This window comes from Echiichthys vipera, assembly GCF_963691815.1.
Source record: "Echiichthys vipera genome assembly, chromosome: 9".
Taxonomy (NCBI): Eukaryota; Metazoa; Chordata; class Actinopteri; order Perciformes; family Trachinidae; genus Echiichthys; species Echiichthys vipera.
Genome location: NC_139834.1, coordinates 8070793 through 8083291, shown reverse-complemented (window position 1 = coordinate 8083291; position 12499 = coordinate 8070793). Strand labels below are relative to the sequence as shown.

General features: G+C 40.3%; 1 protein-coding gene across 1 annotated transcript; it reads right to left on the bottom strand.

Moving 5' to 3' along the window:
* Positions 1 to 2477: 2477 nt before the first annotated feature.
* On the bottom strand, positions 2478 to 6727 carry tmdd1 (transmembrane and death domain 1; the record flags this gene model as incomplete). The annotated part of the gene is made up of 5 exons (XM_083920474.1): positions 2478 to 2770; positions 3042 to 3194; positions 4006 to 4125; positions 6090 to 6281; positions 6661 to 6727. 5 exons carry the CDS (start codon positions 6725 to 6727, stop codon positions 2478 to 2480), a joined length of 825 nt encoding a protein of 274 aa, XP_083776600.1.
* Between the last annotated feature and the right edge of the window lie 5772 nt (positions 6728 to 12499).

Genomic DNA, 12499 nt, shown 5'->3' with positions numbered 1-12499 from the left:
TATATTTCTAAAGTTATGCGGTGTGCCTCAACAGGCTCAAGGTGTTTTATAGCTTTCTTTATCCACTAAGAGCAGCTTCCCTGTGGGACCTTGGCTATGCTAAAGAGTGTCACAACCATGATGCAGGCCCCGTGTGGCATGTTGTTTCTGTGAGTCATTCAGGCATACAGTACTCTGGCTTTCCTCTCCACTGCTTACAGAAATACAGGTGAGCCCACAGCAGGTGAACCTGTCATAGTCAGCACCTGCAGGATCCTACAAGCCAGCAGGGGAAAAACTGAAGGACAGAGGAAGTTTTGTTGTGAAGAGTTCTGCTCTGCTATGCCTCCTGGGAGGCTTAGTAATGAAGGTGAAACACAATATTGTACTAAAGACACATGGTGAGAAAGACAGAATGTCATCACTGCATGTTACTGGTTGTGCTTCACCTGCCAAATATGTAAAAAATTCAAATCAAGTAGTATGCATTAGATTATTAATTAAAGGCAACCTGACTCGCCATATGGTTTGTTTCACAGAATCACCTGAGAAGGAGTCCTTGGGAACTGACTAGGAAAGGGCAGGCACTTTCAAAATATACCTGACAGATGACTGGATGAACCATCTGTCTATCAAACTCTCACCAAAGTCAATCAGGAGAAGAGAGAAAACATCTTTTCCATCGAGAAAAGCCTTCAGTGTCGTTCTCTTCTCTCAATGAAGAAATACTCTCCAGTTCTGATAAAACTGATGCTATTGCAGCATCTAAGCTTACCTCTTTAGGATCGTTTTTGGGCATCTATCTTCTGTGCGACCAAGGCCCTTTACTAGTGGTCACAGCCCCACACAACTACTCATGCAACCCTGAGCCAGCATCCACAGCTGAATACACCCTCTCAACTGCCAGTAGCTCCTCACAGGATGCTGATTGTCTGGCTCACTTTTGCAGTTACACATTACTTGGAGCCTCACAAGATGGATTTTTGTGTGACTATAGGCAGAAAGGTTCAGTTATTCCCTGGCTGCAATGAGGTGCAGACAGCGCAGACCAATCAGAGCAGACCGGGCTTCTTCGGGAGGGGGTCTTATAGAGACAGACGCTTAAACGCAGCGTTTCAGACAGATAGTGAATACAGGTATATTCAGACATACAGTATGAAAAAAAGAATGTGTTTTTTTGAACATTTAAGCATGCAAACATGTTCTAGTGGAAAACCGAAATACAAACATCAACGTGAAAGTTCTCTCGATATGGGACCTCAAAAATGAGCGCTTAGTATAATATGAATATAGAAGAAGAACATGCCGTATGTGTCAGATTATTTGGATCATTGTTCAGGTAATAAGTCAAAACTCAATTCCATGATGCCCTTTAGGCCTTTTAGAGTTTTGCTCATACAGTTCTGCTTGGCACTATAATTTGTTTAAATGTTGATTTATGAACTAATTGTCTGTAATTGCTACTTAGTGCCACTGTTAATCCAAGCTGTCTGCCTCCTGAAGCACATTAGGCCAGATTTGTATAATGAAGTAATTAGTTCAATTACGAAGACGAAAGTAGGGATAGCGTAGGAAACTGGGAACAAGAAGCTAGAAAGCACCCCAGTGCCATGAGCGTGGTTTCTGTCTCGTTATTATGAAACATACTCAGCAGAGTATGTGAAAATAGTCTCATTGTGGGCAAATGATTTTCTTAATTAAAGCTTTCACGTGTTAACAAAGTTAATTTGAATATTCTAACATGGACGTTTCTTTATCCAATTTGGTTTCTGATGCCACTTTCTTGATTTACTTCGCTGCAGCATCTCACATATCACGTTTTTTCAGCCTACCAATAATCCTCGCTAATTCACACGTTTAAAAGATATAGCTGTGTGTTTTTTCATTTGGCTTCCATCACCCGCCAGAAGCTGCCATCACAACCAAGAGTGCTCCATTGTCTGCTAGCATTGTCATTGTTATTAGTCTTTTGGATTGCCTGTGGAGGTATCGGCAGGCTCCTAGGGAAGCAGGCGCCAGGCTGGATAATTAGTTGTTCTTCGATGCCAGACGGGCATGTTGCCGTCACTTGGAGGGGAAATGGAAAGTTGCATCACTATCACAGTAACACCGGAACAACCTTTGGTGTGAGGGCTGGGTTCCAGCGCATCTGTCACATCACTAGTCATCTACCTTCTGGCAAAACAATAATGCTTACTAGTCTAGCAATACACAGCATGGATAATTACTTTATTTGAAATGGCATTATACATGTCATATTTATCATAATTAGTTGTAGTGTGGTGGAATCGATATTGAGTTTCTGTGTTGGCTCTGCTGATTACTGTGGACAAAGACATTGGAAGATTTTGGCATTTTAAATCTTCCATAAAACAGAGACATCAGAAAAACAAATAAAGAATCTGTTTTGTGTTTATTTATGTATGTGTACAAGTTATATAGTTGGGATGCAGACTTTATTTTTAACATCCCCTAGACAATTTAAGCCCCTAAGCTGCTTATTTTGCAGCCTCTGACCCCCCAGAAGCTGCATCTCCCACAATCGCATCTCCGACCATGAGCCTGCAGCTGGGACTGTTTTTGACCCCAGGGTGATGGCTCTGCTGCTGGTTTCTATGGGAGATGTGTATGATGATGAAAAGTATAGAAACGCCTGCGAGCAAGGTACCTCCGAAGCCCATCAGGATGCCAAACATCAGGGGCAGAGCTACATCTAAAGGACCCTTCTGGTACAGAGCAACAGGGGCCCGCTCCACGATCAGATCCATTTTACGCCACGTCAGATCCCTTACTAACACACAGCACAAACAGGACAGATACAGTAACCATCTCAAAGGGCAAGTTTTAACTTGAATGAAGCAACAGGAAGAATACAAAAAAAAAAAATGAACAGGTGATAATTACATTTTTGAATTTTTCCGTATCCTGGGAAATACACCTCATATAGCGAGTGTTGATATTGAGGAGTAATTAGTTGGAAGCATGCCCACACCCACCACCACCAATTCTATTTTGCATTGAAACAAACTAGTGTGATTCTTTCAAGCTTTAGGATAAATTACCTTTTCTTTTTCTGACCCTCTGTCCTTCATGCTGTTGGCCCTTGATGTGTGACTGTACCGGTGGGACGTTTAAGGAGTCGACATATTTGTGATAGTCTTCAACGTAGCGTTTCAGGCTCAAGACTTTGTCCTGGTTGATGTTCTTCCCTACTTCTGCAAAAAAAAGGGTTGATTTTAAAAGCATCTCTCTGCCACTTCAAATGCTTAGAGTATGTATTTCATCCTATAAAAGATTGTGCATTTCAATTTAATTGTTGTTTTCGCGCCCTGAACATAATTAGTTCTGGCAGGAGAACAACTGTCGTCCTTCGGTGCAGAATAGAACAAAATGACAAGTTTGTACATATGAGTGCATCTCCTCAGAACTGCAATCAAGTGTAGGATAATTGCCACATTCTGCATCTACACGTTCTGTTTCATCAAAGCCACCACTGCCCACCCCTCATGTCTTATAACTCATCTCTTCCCATCCTCTCCTTGTCTTTTTTTTTTTTACTCCAAAGCTGCTGATGAAAGGAGCAGATGGTTTGTTCTGTGGCTGGTGTCAGCTCCACTGAGTCCTCTGTCAGATCATTTACACCTCCTTCCATCCAACGCCACTCGGCTGTGGAGTTGTGTGCACACTGGACTGCAACACATGCCAGAGACTGGCAGTGTGTAAAATGTGCCACTTTGGAAGCTCCAATTAAAACAAATCTCAAAGTAATGAAGCAATTACGCACTGTTGTTCAAGTCTTGAGGAGGCCTTCTTGACCGAAATAAACCAGTTTTGAAAATACACTGACATGTACCAAAATGAGGCTTTGTTCCATTTTCTTTTTGTCAAGGGACATGCTGAAACAACAGTGTACGATACATAAAAAGTGTACTATTTTCATTTGAAAGTGGCACAACACAGAATAACTTTATTTTAAAAAGTAATGTTTCAGAGATGGTGTTCTTTCTGTGACCATTTGTTTCTCACCGATGGCAATGTCTGTCCTGCCGATGTGCTGCAAGGCGCGTGAAAGCCTGTCGTAGTAGGTCTTCTCGCCGTACCGCAGCAGCCAGTCTGTCAGGGCCTTCCGGCACTGAGCCTCACTATCTAGTAAACACAAAACATATGGCCCTCAGACAGGCAGGTCTCTGACAGTCAGCTTGCTGCCAGCAACTCCCCAAGCTGAGCAGGACGTGTGAGAAACAGACAGGTCTCAGAATGGACTTTATTTTCTTTTACCTTATTACAGTCACAATAGTGTTTAACTCTTGAAGGGTAGCTTCACATTTTGCCAAGTCGACCTTAAAATAATAAGTCCATATGTACGGTGAAATATGTATTGCCTGCCTTAATAAATCCTATTGTACTGACCTGAAGAAATCTCTTTCTACAGTAAAGCAGTTTCATTGTTAGTGAACAGTCCTCTTCCTGTGAAAAAATGCATTCAGCGGAAAAATATGAGGCGTCAGAGTTGCACAAATCAAGTTGGCAGCTTGTAAAGTTATGTTCTTCCACCAAAGTTTGGTGTTCAAGAGACAAACTTAAGCAAAGTAAAGCAGTAATGTTTACTTGTAACATTTTAACCGACCTACTTTTTACTTTAGGTTGAGTACGTTAAGGTATATTACATGAATGAGTCAAAGTTAAAAAAAAAAAAAGTACAATATTTGTTATACTCAAAGACAAACGTAATCCGAAACTATATACATTTCCCTTGAAATGTGATTGAGAATGTTACTTTGTTGTACAGGTAATTTTTAGCATGTCAAGTGACCCGAGTGAAACACACCTATAATGTTAGGTCGACAACAGGTGCATGCTGGGTCTAGCTTAAATGCTAAATGCTAATATAGTCATGGTGGATCCATCACCTTCAGTCAGGTGTGTTAGGCCTTCTGCTGTTTGTTACTGCAGCAAAACCTTTTAGATGTGTGAGACAGAGAGACTGCTTTAACTGCTTGTATTTAGCATTGAGAATTAATGACCTACAGTAAGAGGTAAAACAGATTGTGAAAACCTGTGCATAAATCTCACAGGTGAGTACAACAACAAAGGCATTGATTGTTGTTACTCAATGTTGCGCTGTGTGTGTTGCACTATGCAGTGTAAAAACTGCAGGATCTTGTGCTTTGTTGTGTGTTTTTGTAGCTGTAGTCGATACTGACTTTATATTGACTTTACATCTCTGTTTTATCCTGCTGTTAGAGAAGCAGGATATTTCATTTATGTATTCTAATAATGCTTGTTCTACCTGTGATGTACATTTTTTGTTTTGTTTATTGTTGATCGTTGTTGTGTAATTGTTTGAGTTTCGTCCTCTTTTCTAATTAATCTTTTTTAAGACAACACTGAGGAAGGTGGTTGTTTATTTGTGACTGATAATCAGTTGTATGCACAGGGTGCAAATGGCCGTCCATAGAAAATGAATTTATTATAGGGTGATGTTGTTCCACTTGTGTGTAGTTTACATGCTAATGCTAATGTAGCCTTTGTACTTTTTATGATTGATCTTTAAAAAATGTCTTCAATTGAATAGTTCTATCATGTAACAGAATCATCATCATATATTTCCCCTTAAAAATGTAACAGTAACTTTTACTCAGAGAACATTTATCTGACCTACATTTTACTTTTCTGAGTATTTTTGAGTCTCTATAGTACTTTTGAGTCTCTATAGTAACAGTACTTTTACTTGAGAAAATATTCAAAACCTTAATCCAGTCCTGCCTATCCGGCTGTTAAGTCTGTTAAGCCAGTCTTCCCTCCTCGTGGCCCAATTGTTGAAGAACGCCTATCCATGGGAGCCAAAACGCATGTTAAAGTGCCCTCTAGGAGCCAAAATATGTGCTCAAGTGACCTCATGGGGGCCAAAACAGTGCTAAAGTCCCCTTTTGGGAGCCAAAATGTCTGCTTAAGTGCCCTCTAGGAGCCAAAACGTGTGCCAAAGTGACCTCATGGGAGCCAAAACGTGTGCTAAAGTGCACTCTTGGGAGCCAAAATGCATGCTAACGTGCCCTCTTCTGTGCACGCCACTGGCCAAAGGTGTGTTTCAGATTATGATGAGTACTGACCTGCAGCAGAAGAAGCATCTCTTTTGGCTCTAGGCTTAACATCTAGTTGGTTTTTTTCTGGTGAGAGGCGCTCAAGGTGCTGGAAGATGTTTTCTTCTGGGTGAGAGAGGGCAAACAGAAGGTCCTCGCACTCTTGAGACGTCAGTAACTCCACCAACCGCTCCAGCTGATGGACACTGATGTCTTCTGCCACTAAACAGCCATAACGAAGAACACCAGTTTAGCCTATAGATAACAGGACCAGTGCTCGTACTCGTAACACACGAAGGCAATTTGAAGGCATGGCCGTACAATACACTATAAAATCCAGTTAATGAAGCGTAATGCTGACACTTCACAACATTTCTGCAGCATGCTTGTGCTTTCAATTAGCAAGTGCTGCTTGTGTGGCGTGAAACTGTCATATTTCCCTCCTCATCTGCTGTGAATAGAAACAGGATAATCAACATTTCACAAGCAGAGAACAGAGCAATCAGCAATTTGAGTCTCACTGTGAGTTTCCTCAGTTGAATTCTTCAGACAAGCTGGCTGCTGATGCAACTGCACCTGCTGTAGGAACGTTTGCTCTCACCTGTGTCTTCTCCAAGTGCTGAACTCAGAAGCAGAAAGATGAAGAAGAAGGAAGGACAGAGTTTCATTTCAGCTGTAGGTTAGACTCTATACACGCTGCTGACAATATATGAAGTTTGTTTTCAAAACTTACAAATGATCTAGAATGTGTTGAATGGTGAACAGTATGAGTAGCATTCTTTGCCTTTTTTGGAACAGCCAATCACCATGCAAGGAATATGAATGCCATTATGCATGTGCTTAACGGTGTGTGTGTGTGTGTGTGTGTGTGTGTGTGTGTGTGTGTGTGTCTGTGTGTGTGTCCAATTTGTAAAAGGTAGGAGAAAGATTTGAATTTTATTTTACTGTAGGGCTGCAACGGTTAAGATCCAACATGTTTCAAACTGGTAATGGGCTTACAGGCTGTGACAATAACAAAACATAGATGTAACACTTTACATCTATGTTTTGTTTTAATGTATATTCAGATGTGTCCAGTGACCAGTCTATTTATCTACTCAACTGATTTTAGATATACAGTTATACAAATTAGTCAAAAGCAACAATCGACATCACATTAAACAGTGATGTGATAATGTCAGTATTTTGAGATATCTGTGAAATATAATGTAAATATCCGGTGTATTGTGAATAATTATCATACGTGTGTGACAGTTGTTTTGGGTGCAGTGGTTCATTGTGTGACTTACACATACCTGTTGTCAATGGGCTTCCTTTGAGTATCTCAGCTAGCACATTGTCTCTCCTCCTGTTTGTGTGTTCTGAGAGACCAACATTGCTTGTAGCTATGCACATAATAGCCTGACATTTTTAAGTAAGTAAGATACATTTAGGGACCACTGAGACCAGTAGGGTGCATTTATATTTATGTGAGCCAAATATATGCTGCGTTCTCTCTGTTGTGGCATTAATGTTTCCCATTTTTAAAATGCCATGAACCAAAAACTAAACAAACGCTGGCAGTCAAAGTGCATGCGCGGAAACCTCCAGGTTTTTATTTAAAATTCTATTGAACTTTATCCAGATCAAGTGTGGTGGATAAACCCTGCAGTTAGCTTTCCAAAAAACTACAAAGCCAAAGCCTGCATATGCAATCTGAATCACTTGCATTGCAAAGTGGGTTATAAATGAAACACTAAGGTATGTAAAGTAAAACAGCAAATACTAGTATGTTTGTCTTTTCCTTTGAAGCGCACTACTATGGAGACTTGAGATGCATCCCTCTAGCAGGGAGAAACATGTTTAATGACATTATTGTGTGGGCTACAGTGAGGGCATGTTTTAAATTGTTAATAAGCTTCATTTGCCAAACAGTAAAGGTTGTTTGTGTGGGCTGAGTCTCAAATTCTCCGTGTTGGCTAATGAAAAAAAATCATGCTCTGGGGCTGACAACCACAGAAAGTTGGGTGTGGGTGGTATAATGGCTCTCTAATGATTTGAGATGTTGAAAGAAAGAAAAAGTGGGCACATGGTCAGGATGTTTATTCATATTAATAAGTTGCTCAGTACAGTATCATATTAATGAAAATATATGTATAATACATTTTGTACTCTATGATGCAGGAAGAATACAGCATATCACATAAACAGTATGATCTTACATGCAGTTTCCAATGTTCAAAATGCCGTCAGAATGGAACAAATCCAGTTACTACTTTTGACTTTTGATTTAGATGCCTTCTGGTATTGTGAGAGTTCCCTTGTGAAGCAGTATCCCCATGTCTTTTACACTTCACACCACTGAAATCTGGTTTAATACAGATACAGACTCCGGTGGAATGAAGGATAGAACACATGGAATATTCTTGCAGAAAAGTGTCTGAAATGTAAGACATGAATATTCATAACACAGCCTTTCCAATCTGATTTTCATTGTGATTCTGATTCATTGCAGTTTTTTCCCAAAGTGATGATTTTTAATGTTGAGCTGGAAGCTGGACGGAGGCCGACCCTGGCACCTGGTGCAGAGCAGAGACTGTGTGTGATTTATGAGGAAGCCTGTGAGGTTGAGGGGGTGGCAATGAGTGCAACAGGGATTGAATGTTGGCCTCTCCCTTTTTCATGAGTTTAAGTTTGAGTCTGAGCGAGACCAGGCCTGCCCTGCTCTTTGGCTCCAGGGTTTCAGGCTGCTGTTGAAATCCTGAGCTCTGGCACGTTATCACAGGCCTGAGCTGAATGACTGTTTAGTCATCAGTGATTCAACCCCACCACAGCCCTTGTTAATCCCACCACTGCCACCAGACACCGTGGCCAGCCCCACTATCTGGCTGCCTCAGAGTTCCGCTCCCTGGGGAAAGACGACACCAGCTCAACACATCACTCACTCCCCACACCTGAAGCTTTCTGATAGTCATTCTTCCTCTTTTATGCACACTTTTGTGCCCCTTCTACACCCCAAAATCTTTGGTCCTTCTGATCTTATCCTTTTAATAAATTCACCCCATGCACTTTTGTAACAAGGTATTAGTTATACTTGTAGCTCTAGACAAATCTACTGTCTCAAGTATTTGCAAGATTAGACCTTTAGTTTTTTCTGTCTATTGATGAATGCCTTACCTTACTCAAAATGCATTACTCACCTTATTTGCTCCTTTAGTTCCCCGGTGACTCTGTGAATGCAAATCAAACAACAAAATAGCTCAAAGAAGTCTTCACAAGGGACTGGAGGTACAACTGACGACGTGCTATCTGTCTTCTCTCTGGCTTTTTTCTCTACCTGATTCAGGTATTGGTGTTTTAGAGGTCTGCGCCAACCAATAAGAGAGGAGCACCTGAGTAGGACCTACCTCCTTTTTTCAGCCATAAAAAGCCGCCACACCCTGCCATGTGGCGTGGCTTTATTGCCAGGAATAAGGAAGAAAATAACTAATAAACACATAAACTGTCATCAAAGTAAAGGTACTCCCAAAAGTGCTGTGGCCATACAACAGTTTTAGTAAAATCATCAAATCTTTCGTTAGCATAACAGACACAACATCTTATTAACTTCAAAGGCTTTGAACAAAGACTCCAAGGAAGCCATAGGATTACAAATGAAATAAAGGGGTTTCATGTAATATTCATCTAATAAGGGCCTCATGTTCATTATTTGATGGGTCTCTGCTGTAATTTGCTAATTTTTGTCTCACTCTCTAGAGTACACCCAGTTCTTCATTAGATCAGTCTAATGTCTGAAGCATTTCAGAAGCCCTTCACCCATTTTCATAAAAATATTTGAATGATAATTTGCAAATGTGATGAGCCTTTTGCAGTTAGTTAAATTGCTATTAACTATTCAACCTCCTGAGCATCATTCAGCCCTGAAATCATTATAATCCACATTGTAATTTATTATCGAAATAGCGCTAACTGAACTGCCATCTGTACAATAGGTGGTGGACAGGTGGTTTTCAGGTGGAATACATTTTATTAACAAGAAACTTTACAGCTCTGTTCTCTTGCTGCACGTAAATACCCACCTTTCAGCCTTAAAATGAAAAATGGGTCGACACCCGACATCCCTCAATGTGAAAGGACCGACTTTTTTGAAAAGCATTCCTTCCCACTCACAATGGCAGGGTTAGTGTGTGTGTGTGTGTGTGTGTGCGTGTGTGTGTGTGTGTGTGTGTGTGTGTGGTGGTGGTGGTGTTGTGTGTGTGTGTGTGTGTGGTGGTGGTGGTGTTGTGTGTGTGTGTGTGTTTGTGTGTGTGCGTGGGGGGGGGGGGGGGGGTTGAGGAGGAACAGCGCCCATACATTCCTGAGAGGTAGAGAGCTGCACCAAGCCTCACCTGACAAGATATTTCTCTCGAGAGCACATTCATTTGAGCCCAATCTTCTTTATATGTGATTTTACTGACAAGGACACCAATATCTTTGAGTTATGAGCTCTTTTTCTCTGGAGACAGACAGTGCTTTACCTCTGTGTTCTGTGGGGGCCAGATAGCACAGTGTGACTTGTTCGGGGTAATCTTTTGGACTTCTGTAAGGTGACAGCTGAAAAACGAGCCTCTAAAAACACTGCCCATGTTGCTTCATACTGTCTGAACGTTGCTTAACTTACAACATATACGCAGTAAAATACATACAATTTTCCACAGCTAGACTTCACCATACCTGTATCAGTATGCATCAAATGCATCAACTGTGGTCTCCTTGAAGTTTCTAGCAAAGGTGTGTGCTGATTTTGGGGAGCTGCTTCAGATGAGATCAAACGGCCCGATGTTAAACAGCAGCCCCTCTCCACAAAAACGCTTTGTGTTTACAACATTTTTTTTATTGAAACTACAAAAACAATATTGCAAAAATGTGAACACATTCAAATTCAAATTCAAATTCAAATTCAAAAAACTTTATTTGTCCCCGGGGGGCAATTCAGGGCACACAGAGCAGCAAATAACGACAGTGCAACTATACAAAACATTTTAACCTAACAGAGAACATGAGAACAAACCGTCCACAAAGTGTGTTCGCCTGTTTAATAAGCTCTGCTGAGTTTGACTGCTGCTGGTTTATGATCAGATCTACTCCTATAATTGCAGTTCACTTAATATCCATCAGGGTATGTGGAAAATAATCTCTTCAATGGCTCTCTATGTGCTTAATGTTTCAGGGGCAGGTTACCCCCAGAGGGTTCTATTATTCAGAATAAATCTACTTAAAACTGCTGTTCTGTTGCTAAATGTGTTTTTGTCCCAGTGGGGGGACATACCTGACAGGTTGGTCAACAGTGCATTCAGTCCTGAAAAGGTGCACGTTTTTTTTTTATAGATCTATCTTTTCATGGAAAGAACAAGCAAGATTACTGAACATTCAGAGATGTTTTGGGGTGAGCGCTGACCCTTAGACAGAGAGACTTGTCGAATGAAGAGGTGCTAAATTTCAACACTCCACTCCCTGAAGGCAGCTCACAGAGTGAAGGCTCTGTTGAAACACGTCACACATGTGAGGAATGTGAGCTTCAACACCGAACTCACACGTGTAGATTTACATGCACATGTTGGTGTGAAAAAGTGTCATAAATGTGGACGATTTATCCAAATGTGATTTCAGATATTTGATGAGTAGATTCAATAGAAATAGAAACATATTAGTGCCAACATGTGAGAAGCAGTACTGTATTTTATATCATACATGGCATGATCAAAAATATTTTTGGGTTAACAATTCTAATAATGAACTTTATCTATATAGCCCTTTTCAGAACATGCAGCTCAAAGTGCAGTGCAAACAGAGCTATTAAAAACTGAAAACACAAGAAAGTGACAATAATAAAGTTTTAAAGGGATAAAAACAGGATAGTAAGACAAGTAGATAATGATAAAAACGACTTTAAGATATAAAAAGGAACAAAACAAGTATCAGGAATATAAAATAATTATTAAATAACTATTTTGTATATAAAAAAAACATAATTTATTCCAAAGTGCTAACCCTGGTATTTTCTACTTCTTAATACTTGTGCCATTCAGTCAAATTGAATAAAAAAACAAAACAGATCATTTTAATGATTTAAGATGCATTGGAAAAACGGTGAGTGCAGACATTTGCATCAATCTACATCTCCATTAAAATGCAAATGACAGTATGTTAAGGGCTATAACACTAATTCATACATTTGTTAACTAATGACACACATACGTACATAAACATATCACAGCTGTTACAAATGCTTCTGGTTTATTCATGTATGTAGCATGAAACATGTTGCATTATGAGCACACGATATTGTATGTGCTTAATATTTATGTTGTGCGTCTTGTACATCTCCCATTCTTCAATGAAGTGAAGATGTATCGTAGAACAAACGTGTGTTTGAAACTCGCCTTTTAAATAATGTAACAAACGTGCTTTCTACCTCTAAA